This window comes from Eschrichtius robustus, chromosome 17, assembly GCF_028021215.1.
Source record: "Eschrichtius robustus isolate mEscRob2 chromosome 17, mEscRob2.pri, whole genome shotgun sequence".
Lineage (NCBI taxonomy): Eukaryota > Metazoa > Chordata > Mammalia > Artiodactyla > Eschrichtiidae > Eschrichtius > Eschrichtius robustus.
This window is the reverse complement of record NC_090840.1, coordinates 29,018,605-29,038,232: the sequence shown is the minus strand read 5'-3', so window position 1 is coordinate 29,038,232 and position 19,628 is coordinate 29,018,605. Positions and strand designations below refer to the sequence as shown.

The window sequence follows — 19,628 nt, the reverse complement described above, 5'->3', positions numbered from 1 at the left end:
AACTTACTCTCAAATAATTCAGCGGAAAAAATTGTGTTTGCAATTTCTCTGTGAGTTTGAAATTGTTTTCTAAATAAAAAGTGAAAAAATGTAATCTCATTCTGTATCTTGCATATACAAGTTCCAAGTTTGTCTTGTAATCTTTATTGTGGTTGAATCCAATTTAAGTTAAAATACAAAATGCTTAACAAATATAAATCCAATACAGGTGGGAAACAAAAGATTATCCATGCTAGTATTTACAACCCTTTAATCTTTTCAAAAGATAACAACTTAGACTTTAGATAACACTTAGACAATTTTGCCTCTAATTATCAGACAATCTTCAAGGAAATCAGTGCTGTGTAGACGTTTCTAGTCTACTAAAGTCCAATCCAATCTGTAGCATAGAACTGATGGAATACTGTAGCAGAAACTGTAAATTACAAAGTGGTAATGCTCATACACAGTAATTAGAATCCCCATCCTACATGCTATTTACTTTCTCTGAGAAAACAGACTTCTTTCTCTGACTAGGATACTTCACAACATGTCTTTCCAAACTAAAGAAATTCATTCAACACTGGTATTTTTAAAACCAGTGAGAACTTCTCGTTACACAGGTAGATTTAACAAGTATTCCTTTAAGAAAAAACAATTTTAAAGGGATAACTTGCACTTTACTTGTTACACGAACTTACAGTGCATTTGATTGCAAGCAGCAAGATAATTACCAAAGATACAAAATAAAGTTTTTAAAATATTCAATTAATTAAATATTTGCTACTTGTCAATCTCCTGCAAGGCCTCAAGCTAGATACTGTGAAGGGGAAACAAAAACCAAAGGAGCTTTCATCTTCAGGAACTCATCTTAATGCAATCATATCTATCATTATTACACAATTTACTGATAATCGGTGATCCTATCAAGAACTATCACAGGGAATTCCATAGTGGTCCAGTGGTTAAGACTTGGTGCTTTCACTGCTATGGGCCCGGGTTCGATCCCTGGTCGGGGAACTAAGATCGCACAAGCCGTGTGGTGCAGTCAAAAAAAAAAAAAAAAAAGAAGACTATCACAGAATACTTCCAATTATTAAAATCTACATTCAGGGGAAGAGCGGTGTCTTAATAAATCATCAAAATAAGGAAACTCAGTTAAACTTTTCTCAGAAGATGACAGAAGTGTAGCATGTGTTCAAGTCTTAAACGTGATTATTAAGTTAATGCTTAGTGTCACTGTATTTGCACCAGAAAGAGCAGAAGGACCTCCTCCATCCTCTTTCACCAAAAACAAACAAAAATATACAAGAGATAATAGGTTAAAGTGAATATCTAGAGCCAACTTACAAAATTAAGAGATGGAGGGACACGTGTGTAAGGGGAGAGGGGTGTTGCCATGGAAGTGGTTTGAAGGGCTTGTGACTGATTATATCTATGAAACTCAAGTAATTTTTCCCCATCAATTGACAAAACAATGACCTTCACAGGACTGCTCCCTGCTCTGTTGCCAAAACACAGGACAAAATTAGCCAACCTGCGCCTCATGCCCATGGGCAGCTCTGCCTGCACTGGTACCTTGTAATCTGTTTCAAACCATGCTAATGCCATAAATTGACAACCACTGTGTCTGATCAATTATTAGCCAGTTTATCATTAACATCACCAAGTGAATGAGATGTATGGCATAAGTCATTAAAGTTTAAATAGCCATTTATATCCTGGGGAATTCCTCACCAAAATTGTATTGACTTTTTGAGCTGTGGAATAGATGCTTTAATTCGCTATATCCCATCCCCACCCCCGTAACTCTCCTCTTGTTCATTTTATTAGAGGTATCCTGCAGTGAGAATAAGCAACACGATCCAAACGAAAATTCACTTTAAAAGGAAACAGTATCTACTTTTATGAATTGGAATGACATCAAGATATTAAGCGGAATCACTTGTTTAGGAAAAGGTACCACAATTCTATCATTCTGGGAATGAATTTAAGTTTTTCACCAAACATCACTGAGAGATGTGACTGATCAGTCTTTATGGCAAGGGAAGATTTTTAATACATTCTGAGGTTTGCAATGCCCGCCACGTTGTCACGCAGGTTGAAGTAGATGTATTCCATGCATTTTAAAACACACCAGTGTTTACTGCTTATATACCCAAGTATATACTGCTTATATACTGCAAATCTGAGACAGGTGACTTAAGTTAGTTTGATTAAAAAGATCTGATTTTCTTTGTGTTGAAGCTGATAGCAAAATGGCACCCCATAAATTAGAATTCTAGGAAAGAACTGTTAGTAGGGATTTTTGTGTTTGTTTTGTTTTGTTTTGTTTTCTCTCCACAGACACATTTGGGGTGGTCTATTGGTGACAACTTTTAATGGAAAGAGGCTCTCACTTTTCGGCCCTTCAGAGGCTGTGGTGGACGGTGATTGCTCAACAAAAAAGCCGCAGCTTTGCCCTCCCCTGTACACAAGAGGGTGCGGAATGTGGCCAGCTGTTGAAGAAAAGAGAAGAGTTAGTTTTAGCGTAGAAAGTCACACCAATGTTAATGAATTGCCCTGCACAGAAAGTTAAGAAACTTATAAGCTTTCTTCTACCGGGAACTAAATGTATTTCAATGAAAATTTTCTAAGTTATGGGTCATACATCATAAAGCAACTCTTCTGCTAGATTCTTATCACTATACAAATACCTATGGGTTCAAAAATTAAGTATATAAGCTTTCTTCATTTGAAGATCAAAGTGATAAGAGGAAACAACATTTAGAATGTGGTTTAAAGAGTACATAGCTAGAAATCAGAGAATGTCACCTGCAAAGGCATAATGGGACAGTGGAAAGGGTTTTCCAAGCTGGGTCCCAGTCCTGGTTCTGCCACTAGTGAGCTGTGTGACCTTGGGAAAATCATTTACTGTCTCTAGTTTCCTCATCTATAAAGTGAAACATTGGATTAGATTACCTCAGTAGGTGTCATCCAGCTCTTGGAATTACACTGAATACTCACCAGCACGCCAATATAACATGGCCCAAATTTTCAAGGGGACCATGTGGTACTCATCCTACAGAATTTTCATCTTTTATGCACTGTTTTCCTTAAACAGTGATTTTTCTCTCACCATATGTGTGCCTTGTCAGCAACTAACTCTGGGAAAAGACTAGGAGTCTTCAACCACTTATATTTCAATACAATTTAAGTGATATAGGCATATTTCTCAACACAAGGGCTTACTTTTTCTTATCTCACACACACACACACACACACACACACACACAATGCTTAATTATCTTACAAACTTCATATAGTACACAGTGTCAAGAAGAAAATAGAAATTATGAGAAATCACATCACAAAATATAACCACTGTTAACATTATGGAGTATATCCTTCTAGATGTTTCCTTATGTACAAGCACTATATGCACATGCACCAGTACACACGCTTGACATGTTTTATTGCAAAATAAGTTCAACTATATTTACTCTTCTGAAACCTTATTTTATCACTTAATATATATCCTTCACATGTCAATAGATATATCTATGTCACTATTTTTAATTGCTGAAAAGTTTTCTATTATAAGCTTGCTTTATAAATTATTTAGCAATTCCTTTGTGATTTAATATTATTTTTTAAGACTAAGCACAGGTCTATAGTAGTAAAATGAAGACTGGGTAAATTACCTGAATAATTCTACTATCTCAAAAACGTTCACTAAAAACATATTGCCACACAAGTAAGTTTTTGGTGTCTGTTTTGCTGTTTTGAGTGAGTACAAAGTATTAAATTGTTGAGAATGAGAGCCTTCATTCTCTAAGTTTCGTTAGTCACCTAATCAAAGAGTCAAGGAAATTCAGACTAGGACACATATATTAGGTTTCCATCATCATCATTTACCTGAAGCCTAAAATATTTCTCTTAACAGTACTAGCCAGGATGGGAGACAGAGGTGATGCAAGTCCTTCATAATAAATAGGCAATAGTTTATAACCGCACTCTATGGAGATATGTTCAGGTATCATATACAAGCAGCTGTGTATTTCCACAAGTCATATTTTGAGGTGTCTTTTCAAAGAGTATAGATATGGGAAGAATAAGACAAATATTTACAACTTGCTATTACTCATGTTTCATTAGACCAGATCATTATGGCTAAAGCCAGACGAGACATATATAATTCTCTGGTAAAGTCAAGTAGCAGAGGCTAGTGAAATCTAATCTCCACAGCCACAGAGAAGATGTCCAGCCTTCTGCAGATCATGACGATCCAGGTCTATCTCGAGTGGCCACTCCAGGTGACTGTGCTGGAATCCCAAGTCCTGAATCAGGGCACTGATTTACCGGCCTCACCGAACACAACTAGCCTCCCAGGGAAACTGCCTATTCCTCTGAAGATCTTGGCTTTATTTATCCCCCTATCCCCCTTTGACTCCTCTGCAAATTGATCGTGGCTCCCTACCTCTGCAACACCTTAGCCTCATCCATCTGGAACTAGAACTTACTCTAGATCTTTCTCTGACCAGCCTGCTCATTGTGGTAAGAGTCTCTGAACCTGTCCTGATGTCTCATCAAACCCCTTCCTTTTTTGGTGCTGGATCGTCCTCCTGGTCCCTTAGCCCAGCTAGGTAGACCCTGATCTGCTAGGCTCTGCTTAGATTGGCCCCTATCAGTGTCATGCCCTCACCAGGCCTCTGGCTTCCTTTAGGCAGAAAATCTGTCCCTTTGTCACTAAGGCTGACTCAGTACCTACACAGTTCCTGGCAAGAATCTCCCCAGCTCAGCGTGAAGGCTGTTCTGCTGTTTTCTTTGGCTCTACTACTGAAAGTTTAAATTTCTTCTGTAGTGACCCCAGTAAGCAGAAATACCCTTTTCTAATGTTTTGTAAACAGCTTTGATTAGTCACTCTGGTGCTCAAATGTCTTTACTAGCTCTCCACTGCCTGCCAAAGTTGAGTAATAATAAAAATAAGCTCTCTCTTATAGAACATGGTGGGCCACGTACTATGCTAAGTGTTTTACATTACATATCACATTTAATCCTCCAAACAAGCCTATCAATAATATACCATTATACCTATTTTAAACATGAGGAACTCGAGGGAGAGTTAGGAAATTTCAATAAATAAGCCATCTGGCAAATAAGCCATGCACTAACCACAGCACTACACTGTATCAGTAAGTGTTTTTCTTTTTTTCTTCCTTTTTTTTTTTTTCATTTTCCCCTAATCTCTTCTTATTTGCTGCTTATTATGGAAACTGGCAGATATACAGAAGGGTAGATAGAGTAACATAATAAGCCATCACCCAGCTTCAACAGTCATCAACACGTGGCCAATTCTCTTTCATCCACACTCTCACCCATTCTCTCTCACCACCTCCGAATCCTGCCCAACTGTATTATTTTGAAGCACATTCCAAATATCTTATCATTTCAGGTGTAAACATTTCAAAATATATCTCTAAAATATATAACATTTCAAACCCTATTAAGGCTCTAAAACAAAGTTGTTAGCATGGCTTCCAAGCCTCTTGACCACCCAATTCCAACTAATCCTTCTAGATTATTTCCTATTATTCCACACACAGGTCCCACTCTAGGTCAGTTTTGTGAAGGGGGGGTCCAAGAGCATCTGAATGAAAAGATTTTGAGGTAATTCTTAAAACTTGAGATTCCTGGACCCCCCCCCCCAGACTTTTGAATCAGAGTTTCTAACAAGGCCCAAGGATCCACATTTTGGTAAGCTTCATCAGGTGATTCTTGCATACTCTCAATTTTGACAACCACAGGTACAAAGTTGCCCACATATTTTTTGCACTTCTCTTTTTTGCCTTTACTTATGCTATTCCTTCTTGAAATTCCCCTTTCCTTTATACCCCCAACCTGTCCCCACTTTTTGAACCAACCCAAATGTAAACTCTTTCATGAAGTCTCTTCCTGATTTCTCCACTGAAAACTAGTCTCTCCCTTTCTGAACTTCCCTTACACCTTATATTCTCTTACAGTACCAAGCAAAGCCACTGTGTTACAGTTTTTTATGCATTTATTTTATCCCCTCTGTTAGATTATAAACTACGGGAGGACAAGGGCCTTTTTAACACTTGTTTATACCTCTTGCATCACGCCTTGCAAAAATTGGCAATTATTAAACAATTCTAGAATTGACTTATACTGTCTTCTAAAATTTAAAACTTTAATTTCAAAGATAATTAGATAGTTTTATATAGTAAGTCAAAATTAATATTCAAGTGAATTAATTCTTTCCTCAATTCACACAGAGTCTGAAGATGCAGAAGTTAGGGAAATTTTCCTAGATTGTTAATTATCAGTAATTACAAAATAAAAAATTGTACTATTAAAGCAGAACATTAGAGTTTTGATTCCAGATATACTAGACTAACACTCTGCAGACAACCTTCCTGGAAAAAGACAAGTGTAAAACCCAGACACAATACAAAAAAACAACCAGCTGCAGGTACTAAAGAGTGAACATAAGTAAAGGGATTCAGATGGGGAGTTCATGCTCACTTGGAGAGATGGGAGCCCTCAAGTGAGTTCCTGTCTCTCCAGTTTTTCACTTGGACACGGTGGAGTCTGCAAGGTGCATAGAGCTGCTATGGGGCATACCTGTCTTGCAAGGAAAGAGCCAGAGAGAGGATCCCCAAACTCATACCCAAGAACCACACATGTACTGAGACTGAAGCTACTGCACAAGAAGGAAAATCTGCAACTCAAGCCCAGCCAAGAAAATTACCTGCCAACACAAAGGAAACAGTACTGATCAGAGAAAAATAACAGATCCAGAATCTCCACAACTTAATGTTCGTAACATCTAGAATGCAATAGAAAATTACTCAATATACAAAGACTCAAGAAAATGGAATACATGCTTAAAGAAAGAAAAATCAACAAAGTGAGACTCAAGATTACCCAAATTTGGAACTTACAAGGATTCTAAAGTGGCTACTTCAACTACCTGTGGGTTATATGAAGTTAAACAAAGCATACTTTTTAGTGCATGAGAAATCTCAGCAGAGTAACGGGAAGTCTCAGCAGAGAAATAGAAATAATAAAAAAGAATCAAGTATAAATTTTAGATCTAAAAAATATAATTTCTAAAACAAAAATTCACTGGATAAAATTAACAGACAAACTGACACGACAGAGAAAGAGCAAATGAACTTGAATATAGGTCAATAGAAATTATCCACAGTGAAGAACAGAGATTTTTTAAAAAGATTTCAAACTAATAGAGCCTCGGAAGGAACCTGTTAGATGTTATTAAAAGGTCAAATGTTTGCATAATTAGAATATCATATATGAAAGCAACCTAAGTGTCATCAAGAGATGAATGGATAAAGAAGATGTGGTGTGTGTGTGTGTGTGTATGTGTGTGTGTGTGTGTGTGTGTGTGATGGAATATTACTTAGCCAGAAAAAAAGAATGAAATTTTGCCATTTGCAACAACATGAATAGACCTGGAGGGTATTAGCTTAGTAAAATAAGTCAGAGAAAGACAAATACTATATGTTTTCACTAATATGTGTAATCTACAAAATAAAACAAATGAACAAGTATAACAAAGCAGAAACAGACTCAAGATAAGAGAATAAAGTAGTGGTTACCGGAAGGGAGAGGGGTTGGGGAAGGGCAATATAGGGGTAGGGGATTAGAGGTACAAACTACCAGGTATAAAATAAAGAAGTTACAAGGATGTAATGTACAGCACAGGGGAACATAGCCAATACTTTGTAATAACTTTATGTAGAGTATAATCAATAAAAATAATAAATCACTATGTTGTATACCTGAAACTGATATAATATTGTAAGTCAACTGTACTTCAAATAAAAAAAAGAATATCAGAAGGAAAGAAAATGGGACACAACACACATAAAAATTAACTCATAAATAATAGAACACTTAAATGTAAAAGCTAAAACTATTACTTAAAGTAGGAAAAAATATTTTGTGGTATATAGTTAGGCAAAGATTTCTTATCAGGAAACCAAAAGCACAAACGATGAAAGATAAATTGATAAAATGACCTTCATCTAGATTAAGAACTTTTTAACTTTTGCTCTTCAAAAGATATAGTGAAAAAAAAAGAGAGGCAAACCACAGACTGAGAGAAAATACTGTCAGAGTGTTTTGAATGCTCCCTCTTGGAAAAGGCCTTTAACTCCAAACCTGGAGGAGCAGGAGTGTTTATGTACTATATGATTCCATTTAAATAAAATTTTAAAAAGATAACGTTCTAGTGACAGCATCTCAGTGGTTGCCTGGGGCCATGGGTGAGGAAGAAGATGGGGTACAGAGGGGCACAAGGAAACTTTTTCAGCCAAGGGATCCATTCTATATCTTGATTGTAGTGGTTGTTACAATAACCAAAATCATCATCTGCACACTAAAATTCATGAATTTTATTGTATGCAAATATCATAATAAACAAAAAAGAAAAAAATTTCTTTAAAAAGGAGTACAGAATTAAAGCCAAGTATTCTGCAAATTTCAGCAGGTCAGTAAGCCACTTTTGATAATCTGGCATAAACCAAAGAGATTGGCATGAGAAGTCAGCCTTCCAAAGAATGACAGATCTGTTATCGGAAGCAGAAAAAACAGTGTATCTGTTTACTGGCCTGGCAGTTAAATCAAGCATTCCCGTAAATGACTCTTTTTCTTTGGGGAGAAAAATGGACTTGTATCAAGAAAAAGAAAATGAAAACCATCTGATTTGCCCTTTAGGTCAAACAATGACTTGGCAAGAAATAGCAGCAGGAAAAAAAACCTAGAAAAAAACTGGCACCAACTTACTAAAAAGAGGATTTAATCTTCACAGACAGTGACATTATATGGTGGAATTGAAAAATAAATAAAAATACTATTTTCCAGTGGTTTCTAAAATAAAGAGCTGCTAAAATTGAGATTAAAAATTATCTTTTGAAAAGTAATCCTTAAATCAATGGTATACACAAAAGACATTTTCATTTTACTTTATATAAAACAGTTAAGCAACTAAATAATCTTATCAACCCTTTCATGCTTTGGATTTTTAAAACATGCTTTTTATTTTAGAACAGTTTTGGATTTACAGAATTCTTGCAAAGACAGAATAATTAGTTCTCGGATACCCCACACTCAGTTTCCCCTTTTATTTTTCTTCATTCACTTTTAAGGACGCACACAAAAGTTTCCCGTTATTAACATCTTGCATTAGTATGGTACATTTTTCACAATTCGTGAACCAATATTAATATGTTATCATTAACTGAAGTCCATCCTTTTTTCAGATTTCCTTGGTATTTACCTAACATCTTTTTCTGTTCCCGGATCCTATCAAGGAATGGCATCATATTTAGCTGTCTTGTCTCCTTGAGCATTTCGTGATTATGACAATTTCTCAGACTTACCTTGTTTTTGATGACCTTGACAGTTTTGAGGACTACTGATCATGTATATTGAGAATGTCTCTCAACTGGGCATTTTCTGATGTTTTTCTCATGGTTCAAATGGGATTTGACTCTTAAAATACCTTTTGCTTCATTCTTTAAATCTTAAAATCACCATAATAATTTGGATTATTACGATATTATAATCATGATAATTTGGATTATTAAGATATTATAATCATCATAATAATTGGGATTATTACTCAGATAATCATTTCAATCTGGTTAAAAATAAAATGTCTGAAAGTGTTCCTGCTACAGTAGATTTAAGTGAATTCCTCAAAGTGAATTACCACTCACACTAAACCTCTAAAACACAGCTATTATTTTATAAACTCTTAACTGCATAAAAACCACATTAATAATTAACATTAATGAATTAAGCTTCAAATAAGATACAGTAGTGAGTTCACAGCTAGGCAGTCAGTCACTCCTAAACTTGCAGGGAGTTATTTTTGATTCGGTTAACTTTATGTATTTTAAGTAACTAAATATATATTTTGATACATATTGTTTTCCAAATCACAGGTGGATTGAAAAAAAAATTATTTTCCAACTGGCTTTAAGGAATAAAGAAATTCTTGAAATATGAGGGAAAACATGATTCCCTTAATATTACTAACTTGATGTTATAATGTATTAACTCTTACTATTAACCTATTCAAATTTAATAAAAGAATGTAAAAGTAAACAGTTTAGCACGTGAAGGGGAGGAAAATGAACCCCATTAATAAAGCCACTGAATCTGTGACAGGTCATTTTTCTCATGATGCAACTCACCTTATTTCTGATGGAAAAAATTCACAGGAATTTCTGTGTCAGTCAAGCTCCGGATTTCTACCCAGACTTTTATAAAATGTTTTAATAAGTATGCCCCAGATTATTATTTGGCTTTCATTCTAAAGACAAGGTCGACAGAAGTTGGATGTGTTCAACACCCCAAGGGGAAAAGTTACCTGATATGACCTTCGTAAAGGTGAACCAGCTCTAGTCTTTGATTGGAGGAAAGATATAGATCGCTAGGCAGGTGGGCCAGCTCAGGATAGGAGTACTTTATTAGATGCAAAAATTACTAGGCTATGTTCTTACTAAGAATCTCGCAGCATATAATTCGAAACGGAAAACAAAACAAAACCCGTTAGGTACAGCATCCCAGAGCACAGAGCATCCACCCGGCAGATTCGTCAGTCACAGCTCTGACCAGAGTCTCTGGGCATCAAAGACATTCCGAGACTGACTGACCGACTGACCATGGGGGCTCTATAAGCATTTATCAGAAGAACCAGTGAGGAAATGTCTTCACAAGAAGAGCACAGGCAGCCACCCACAGCCTCTTAGCAAATGCTTAAAGCCCCTCAGGCAGCTTCACAACAGTTTTGTCAATAAAAGCCAAAAGATCAGATGGACTTCTAAAATTTAACAAGTACACACATTTCTTAGGGTGCTGTTCTCGCCGTTCCCCTTCTAAATGTGAGATCTGTAGGAGAGGCAGGTCCAGGGACTGAGGTCAAAAAGGAGACTATCACCTTTTGAGAGAAGCCTCTCTCCTGATTTTCCCATTTGTATCCCAGACTGTTAATATCTCAGACCACACAAAAGAAAATAAAAACAAACAAGTATAGCCCTTAAAGTGGCACTTCACTTCCATCCATGTCTGTTTGCACATTGCATTTCTAGGAAATGGGAAAGAAATCGTCTAATCATAGAAGGTCAAATAAGAAAGGGACATAAATCTCATCTGGTCCAACCACCCATCTGATTAATGAAGAGAAAGATAAAGCCTAATTTCAGGCTTCACAACAGCAGAAATTAAGGGCAGGGTTTGAAAAAAAAAAAACCACAAGATTAAGCCCAGTTTCCTCTAGTGAATCAGGATCAATATGGAAAAAGCGATATACCTGTTGAGAGCTGATGTTTATAGGTTGTTTTAAAACGATCCATGTGACGCTCTCTAGAAGAGGTGGGACTGTAAGGGAACCAGGATACGTCCAATAATCCCAGCGTGGAGGAAGCAGAGATAATGGGTCAAAGTTTGTGAATCGAGTTTGTTTACCCTGAGGAAGAAAAGAGAATTCCCACAAATTACAATGGGAAAGTTTTACACAGACCTCAAAAAAACATACATCCATTGAAATATTATTTCACTGGAATTCTGTAATTCATGGAATTATTTAGTATCTGCTTTTCAGATCTTAAAAAAAAAAGAATCTGCCTTAATCTAAATTTTTAAGATGAAGTAGCGCATCACCTAGATTTATTTAAGAAGCTCAAGATTTATTTTTTAATGTAAGTGGTCTTTAAAATGTGTTGCAACTAAAGGCTTACTCTGCAAAACTCCAATAAAAGAAACTAATTATGCAAAAATAGATGTAATAGTGATTGTTTTAGATAACTTAAGACCCCTTCATAATTTTCAACAGATAAGTGGTAATAAGCTACTTCTGTTCTATTGGTCAAGTATGTTCCAAACCTGCTTCCAAGCCGGCAGCATATGCTATGTCAAAGTCTGAATTTTTAGAAGAAGATAAGAGAATTCAGGAGAAACCAAGGTATATATTAGTCACTAGTAAATAGTAATTAATTTTACCTTTTCTTTAATGGAATCCAAAATGTCAGTAATCTTTTGCAGTTGGGGATTATGCTCACCAATCTGAAAACACAAAATTTCAGAAGAAATGGTTACTGTAGCACATCAGGTCTGAATCACTCCATTTCAGTCACTATTTTTAAATTCTTTTTTTTTTTTAAAAAAAACCTAAGCCAGCCCAGAACAAACAAACAGTGATTGTTCTATAGTGAGGCTCTCTTTCACCTGCCAGCCTTATCACGCCAGAAAAATCTAAACAACAAGATAATATTACAGGGCTCCTTGGCTGAACTATAACTTCTATTCCAAAACTAGCAGTAACAGCTTCATATTTGTCAGCTTTATGAATGTTCAGGGTACAGATTCTCTTGAGAGAAACTTTGCTTAGGAAACTCTTACATAACACCTGCACTATTAAACCAGATGTGACTTTCAGACCCTAGATCCAAACCGACTATTGGTGACAATCAAAACATTAGATGAAAACATCTCCCACTTTCAGCTTAAAATGACTTGAGGTCCTGAATCAAGGGAATATATCATCATGAGGAGAATCCTTCAGAAAAATATATGTACTTCTTTTCATTTATTTGGGGTGTCCTGAATCTATCTGAAGGTTTTAAGTCCTTGGGATTCAAGTATAATGCCTTGCCCCACTTGGATCTCACTGCCACCACCAGACTTGGGGACCGAAAAAAGGAGCTACTGCTATGCATGCCAGTCTCTGCTCTGCCCCATGCTTCCCCCTGTCCCAGTGCAACGACTTACAACATCAACATCACACAGAGTCAGGGGCATATCGAAAATGCACACCCTAAAGAATGTGGTCGCAGTGGGAGTTGAGTGGCCCAGCCCACCCACAGGTATTCTGACAGTGATACCTCCTGTGAATATCAGACAAAGAAAAATACAACAGAATCTTTTAAAATGGTCAGTGTGTTTGGGACAAAACACTATTGTGGTCAAACTAGTGCTTCAAGAATCAGGAACTTGAATTTTACCCTACCCTGTATCTCCAAATATTGAGCAGTCAGGAAGAGCCTATTATAAAGATTTTCTTCTCAAGATCTCAGTTGTTACTTCTGCTACTATTGTTGCTGCATCTGCGTTTGCTATTCACAAAAAAATGATCAATGGACAATGAGACGTATCATAAGACAATGTTCCTAGGGTAGTTCTGGGCCCTTAGATGAACCATCAACTAATATACAAAACTTTAAAATTCACTTCAAAAGGAAAACATTAAACCTAGAACTAGTTTACTATTAAAAAATGGTAGACTGTCTACCCCATGATTGAAACTCTTTACCCAACATGGTTGACTAGTTATTCAAAATGAAATTAGTGATTCTCACCTGCAAAAATACGCCCAAGACAGCTAGTCCATCTGGCTCATGAGCTGCCTCAACAAAGCTGGGGTATTTGTCTGAATTCCAGTGAACAACGTGGAGCTGAAAGGGAGGAACACAACATAATTCAAATGTTTTTTTTAAACACCCTTAAAAAATAAATGCAAATAAAACATTTATATAGATCGTCTGGTATTGTGCACTTATATGTATAATGTCCAGAATCCTCCTCTTTACTTTTGTCTAAAAACTAAAGTACACAGGCGAAGGACCATGTCACTTTGGTCTGTGGTGTTCTGTGCTGAAGTCCACATCACTAGAAGGCTCTGGAGCATCCTGTCAAGCCTCTCTAGCCCTAACAATCTCCAACCATTGCTCCCAAGTGACTCAGGGATCCCCCATGTCCGCAGATGGGACTGCAATTGTGCAGCCTTCAATTAGACCCCAGCTGGCGGCTGAGTCCAATGCACGAGTGCAGGGTCATAGGCAAGTGGAGAAGTCACCCTCCACACAGTAGGTATTCGGGGACAATCCTGCTGCTGAGGACAGTGCCAGTTGTTCCTGAAACTGCCAGTCAAATGTTCATCACTGCAGTTTAAGACTTTTTATGGCTTGAAAATGCAAATTCTCCTTAGGGGTAATTATTTTTAGTGGTATTTACACATTTTCTAATTTCTAAGAATATGTTCAGATCCTCTGTTGAGAGCAAGTTTTAATAGGGAAAAAGAGGCTTCAGGGTCTTGTAAACAGAGGCATCTGAGGAAGAAAATGAGAGGCAGCTGGTGTTACTGATGAGGGGGAAAAAAGAAGGAAGAGACAAGGAGTTGGAGAACCCGGAACTCTAGAAAACAGGCTTCACCCACTTCACAACTTCCAAAGGTGTCCTAAATGTCCTACAATAGTAAACAATGCAGTATCCCAAACTCACAAACAAGTGTGAAGTGTTGTAGAATAACAATAAGGCAGAAGACCATTCTTAGAGGGTCTTCATTCCTGGTTAAGGGAAGGACAAACTGAGATAGAATCCAGAGGGCAATGCAGGTACCCAAATGACTTGGCCAAGATCATGACTCGGCCATGTTGTCCAAGGACCCTCCATGAAGGATGGACTTCAAATAAGATCTCTTTCAAATGAGTCCTTTTGGCACCTCGGGGAGGAAACACTTATTTACGAAGGGTTTCATGCACAAATCACTTTTCTGGCTGTTACAGAGAGAATTTAATATATTCAAATGAATGTTTTTACCCCTTCCTTTAAATATAACTTCACATCTTACAGGCAACTAATATGGGAGGATTTCTAGATAAATAAGAGTTACCATAAACTGGGAACTATAAAACTATAAAATAGTGCACCATTCACAAACAATCAAGGAAGACTGTGGCATATCCAGGTGGAAAATACAAAAGCAGATTCTTCTGGTGCCATGTTCTATGTTGATGTCAGATAGCTGGGAGAGGCACAAAGCCTGAAAATATTGGATGATGAAACAAAATTCATTTGGCTCACATGAGACAGATGATATTCCACTGTAAGGGAGAGGTAGGAAAGTATACTAAAGTTGTTTTAAGTGGCTCCTTGCCAACATAGTTCACTTAGTAAGAGATGACACCAAGGAGATAGAAAGATGTGAAATGCCCTCTCTATGTTCACAACTCCAACGGATTAGAAAATGAATGTGTAACTAAAGAGACATAAATCTATCTGTATATCCTTCCACTGGTTAAAAACAACAATTGTTTGAAATATTATAGGAGACTAAAGCAAGAAAAATGTTTTGTTTTTTTTAAACAAGTCCTTCTCTCTGCCACACACTTTGCTTAACTGGCAGCAGTATCTTCAGAGCAACTGATATCAACTTTATTAGCATTTGTATTTGAACTAAAACTCAAACAAACAACAAACTCACATTTCCTAACAGTGACAGCCACAGTGATTTGAACTGAATGACAAGAAGTTATAGTAGCCACTGCAAAAATGGAAATAAGATTCTTCCCTATTGGAAAGCAATTTCTAAATAATAGTATTATTCAACTTTAGTATTTTTTTTAAAATTTATTTATTTATTTATTTATTTATTTTTGGCTGTGTTGGGTCTTTATTTCTGTGCGAGGGCTTTCTCTAGTTGTGGCAAGTGGGGGCCACTCTTCATCGCGGTGCGCGGGCCTCTCACTATCGCGGCCTCCCTTGTTGCGGAGCACAGGCTCCAGTCGCGCAGGCTCAGTAGTTGTGGCCCACGGGCCCAGTTGCTCCGTGGCATGTGGGATCTTCCCAGACCAGGGCTCGAACCCGTGTCTCCTGCATTGGCAGGCAGATTCTCAACCACTGCGCCACCAGGGAAGCCCTCAACTTTAGTATTTTTAAATTGCATACTATTGCTACATAAAATGTGCTCATTAATGTTGAAATCGTAATTTTACTATCAACTACACATTTAATATGCTCATTATGTATTTGGCATAAATTGTAATCAGATAAAGTTCCAAATATGCAGTGAACTATTAGCCTACTTTTTGTAGATAGGTGACTCTCGGGATAAAGTCTTTCATGATTTAGATTACTTTAATCTCTGTAATGTCACAAATCATTAGATTAGGCTCCAAATTAAATTTTTAAAGGTTACAGCTTTGAATGTTTTTTTTTCCTTTCATTTTTTCTTCATATTTTTATTTTTTAAGAGGACACAACTTGATGGTAGTCCTGAAGTTAGGTACAAAGGCAGCTGGAAAAACTAAACAACCCCTAGGAATCACTTCGATAGCCAAGCACAAAGGGATCCTTTTGAACCTGAAACCAAATGCAAATGACTCCCAAATACCTTTATCTCCCACCCTGACCTCTTCTTTAAACTCCAGGTTTGTATCCAGTAGCCTACTTGAACACGAGACTAGAATACCTATAGTTGTCTCTCCAACTTAACATGTCCAAACAGACAATTCATTCCTGTTTGCAGCCTGCTCCTCCCTGGACTTTCCCATCTCAGCAAATGGCACAACCATTCTCATGGTTGCTCAAGCCAAAATCTTAAGAGTGTTTCTAGATTCCTCTTTTTCCTTCCTTCAATCTTGACATCCTTCTCCTTGGCAAGTCCCATGTATTTTACCCCCCAAACATATGGATTCGTCTAGCTCTCTTCATCTCCACCACCCCACAGTACAAATCACCATCATCGCTCATGTGAACACGTTCATAGCCTTCTAGTTTGTCTCCCTGCTTCTTCAATGTTTGCCCAAACTCTTAGCCACGGAGCAGCTAGTTATATTTTATAAAATATAAAGCAGAACATGCCATTGCCCTGCTCGAAACCCTCCATTGTCTTTGTCCTGCTACATGAAGATAAACTCCAAACTGCTCACCAAGCCCCCCAAAGCCCAACGTGGTATGGCCTCTGCAGGCCTCTCTGGAACATGGCTAATAATTTCTCCTCTCTCATTAATTCCAATCCTAGAAGCCAATGTCTTTCTCTTCTAGAACATGCCAACCTCATTTCTGCCTGAGAGCACCTGTACCTGCTGTTCCCACTTACCAGAAAGATCTCCCTAGGTTTCCTCAGAGTGGCTTCTTCTGGTCATTCAGTCTCAATTCACTGATCATCTCAAAGAGGCCTTTCTTAAGCACCCAGTCACTCTACCAGATCATATGGTATTGTTCCTATCAAAGAACTTACCACATCCAATTTATTTATTTGTTTATTGTCGACCTCGAACACCCACCAACCCTGAGGTCTGACCCAGACTTCCTCTTCTTCCAGTTGCATTCCTATCTCAAGCCAGAAACACTGACTCCTTCCCTCCCTCACCCTCAACCCCAAGTAATCACCAAAGCCCACTGAAGCGGCACTTCCAGCTAGCCAGCCCTCCAGCTGCACTATGTCCTATTACCTGGAACATTCCCGAAAGCCTCCTGACTGGTTCCCTTTATCCACTCCTGCTTCAATCCAATCTATTCTCAAACTATAGCTTGAATGATATTTTTAAAACACGTGTATGATCACTTCCTGATTCAAAGCCAATCAGTGGCTTCTTGTTGCACTTAGAATAAAGTTTGCAATACTTACGTGACTTACCTTAGTAAGATCAGATGCCTCTAGCCTCCCAACTTTACCCCTGACAACTCTCCCCTTTTACTTCATGATCTAATCACACTGGCCATTCTGTTCTTCAAATATGTGATAATATGTTATACTCTTCCCCACCCCCAGTCCTCACACATGATTCTATGCAGGTGCTCTCCCCTTTGCCTGGCTCACTCCTGCTCCTCCTTCAGGTTTGGGTAAAGCCTTTTCCATGAGGAAGTGTTTCCTGACCCATCCCTCCTCCTTCCCAGCACTCCCTTCAGGATGAGCACGAGTAAGTTGGGCCAAGATGGGGACATGCTAGGATCTCAATGAATTCTTAAAAGAATGAATGAATGCATACATGCATGAACAAATGAAATAAATAGCCTTAAACATACATTAAAGAACAGTGTGAAATTCCAGTCAACGCTTCATCTTCTTCAGGAAGGAAAACCTACAAAGATGGCCCTTGCTCTGCAAGTAAGGACTCTGCACCTCTGACTAATTTCAGGATATGAGGGCCCTTTCCAGGAAACCACTTGCCAACTCAGAGTCAACCTCTCTGAAAGTATACTTTCAAGTTTATGAAGTTAGAAGGTGTAAACATAAAGCAATGTGACCAATTTTCCTAAGTGGCTTAGGAAAATTACAGTTCAGTGATCCAAAGCCAGTTCTTAATCTGCACAAAACTTCTGAAATTTAAAACATGTCAAATTTAGAACGCAAAACTTTAGAAAGCAAACATGAAAACTATTCAGTAGGTGATATAAACTGAGACACTGTACAGGTTCAGGAGTCCTGCTTTGTACATTCTTGGCATCTTTGGTCCACTTTGGATGTAGATTTTATTCCTCCACCCCAAGGACAGAGCAGGTCCCATACCCTAAGCACTCGGCCTCAAGCAAAAGTGTTTTAGTAGGCAAAAAGGACGTTTTGGTTGACAGTCTCAGAGAGCAGATGTATAAGTCAACAGAAAAATAAAACTGGAAAGAAGTCTGTTTGCTGAATCTCTCTGAGCAGCAGGGCTATAAAAGAGTGTCTCAACTCCACAGCTCCGTAATCACAAGAAACATGAAGAAAAACTGTACTTGCCTGGTAACATTTGCTCTGTCTTGCCTAGACGACTCACAAGCCACATTATATATTTTCACATAAGTAGCTTTGGTTGAGTCATACAATAATTCACTTTCCTCTCATGGTAAAGCTGGGTGTTAGCAATATTTAACTGTATTAAAACTTGAAGTATATTATGCTTTGTCCTTTAACCAGAGGATTAGAAAAAGTAGAATATTATTAATGAATATGATTATAAGGAAAAGAAGTTAACTCCCCAATGGAAAAAAACAAGTCAATGAACACTTCATCCTATTCTGCTTTACCAACGACCTGAATAATTACAGACTCCATTTTAATACCTGGGGTTGTAGAGGTAATGTAGAGTTTAGGAGAGTTTGTGACTTTACTTTTTTTTCCCTAAGAGGAACTTGGCCACTTACTATTAACTATATCATATGGACTTTACGTGATCTTAGTATATATTTGTGTCTGGACCAAATGTGTACACAGTTGGGCCTAAACCAAATGTTTCTTTCTCTCCCTTCTCACTGGCTTTTCAGGAAATACATCAGAGTTTATAATTGGTATCAGACAGACATGGGTTTCAAGCCATCTCAACTGCTTCCTAGCTGGATAAGTTACTTAGTCTCTCTAAGTCTCCAGTTTATTCATTTCTAAAATGGGCACAAAAACCCTAATCTCTAAGACTCAGGAGGGCCAAACGTGTGGCTCTCATGTTGATAAACTCTCATGCTGAAAGAATAAAGCAATTTCAGCCACTGAGATACCTAATCTGGCATAAAGAGAGTTGTCTTCTGTGTCCCCAAAATCCCGTCACATAGAAAAACTCTGAATGATGAATACAAGTCTGATGGCTCACCTCTGCGGCATATCTCACGCCGTCCACCACGTGTTCAGAGCCGTGATCATCGGTGGACCCCCAGTGAAGGTGAAACTGTCGTAACCTGTAGCTTCCGGTGAGAGGACCCCCACGCAGAACTAAACATCAATACATTTTAAATTGTCAGCAAGAAAAAAAAAATTTACACATCCTGTCACAACCCACAGCATCTCCCTGGATCACTCAACATCTCCATGTCCTCCAAGGAATTTTTTATAAATGTCATTCAGATGGCTGACAGGAATACAACTT

At 37.7% G+C, this 19,628-nt stretch overlaps 1 protein-coding gene across 2 annotated transcripts in view; it reads right to left on the bottom strand.

The window, feature by feature from the left end:
• Window positions 1–203: 203 nt before the first annotated feature.
• CA13 (carbonic anhydrase 13) overlaps window positions 204–19,628 on the bottom strand; it is a 31,080-nt gene continuing 11,655 nt past the window's right edge. For both annotated transcript variants that reach the window (XM_068525994.1, XM_068525995.1), the window contains 5 exons: window positions 19,356–19,474; window positions 13,368–13,463; window positions 12,013–12,075; window positions 11,324–11,479; window positions 204–2,477 (listed from right to left, as the gene is read on the bottom strand). In XM_068525994.1, the coding sequence (XP_068382095.1) occupies window positions 2,358–2,477; window positions 11,324–11,479; window positions 12,013–12,075; window positions 13,368–13,463; window positions 19,356–19,474 (554 nt within the window). In that variant the 3' untranslated portion in view covers window positions 204–2,357. The remainder of the gene's footprint in view (window positions 2,478–11,323; window positions 11,480–12,012; window positions 12,076–13,367; window positions 13,464–19,355; window positions 19,475–19,628) is intronic.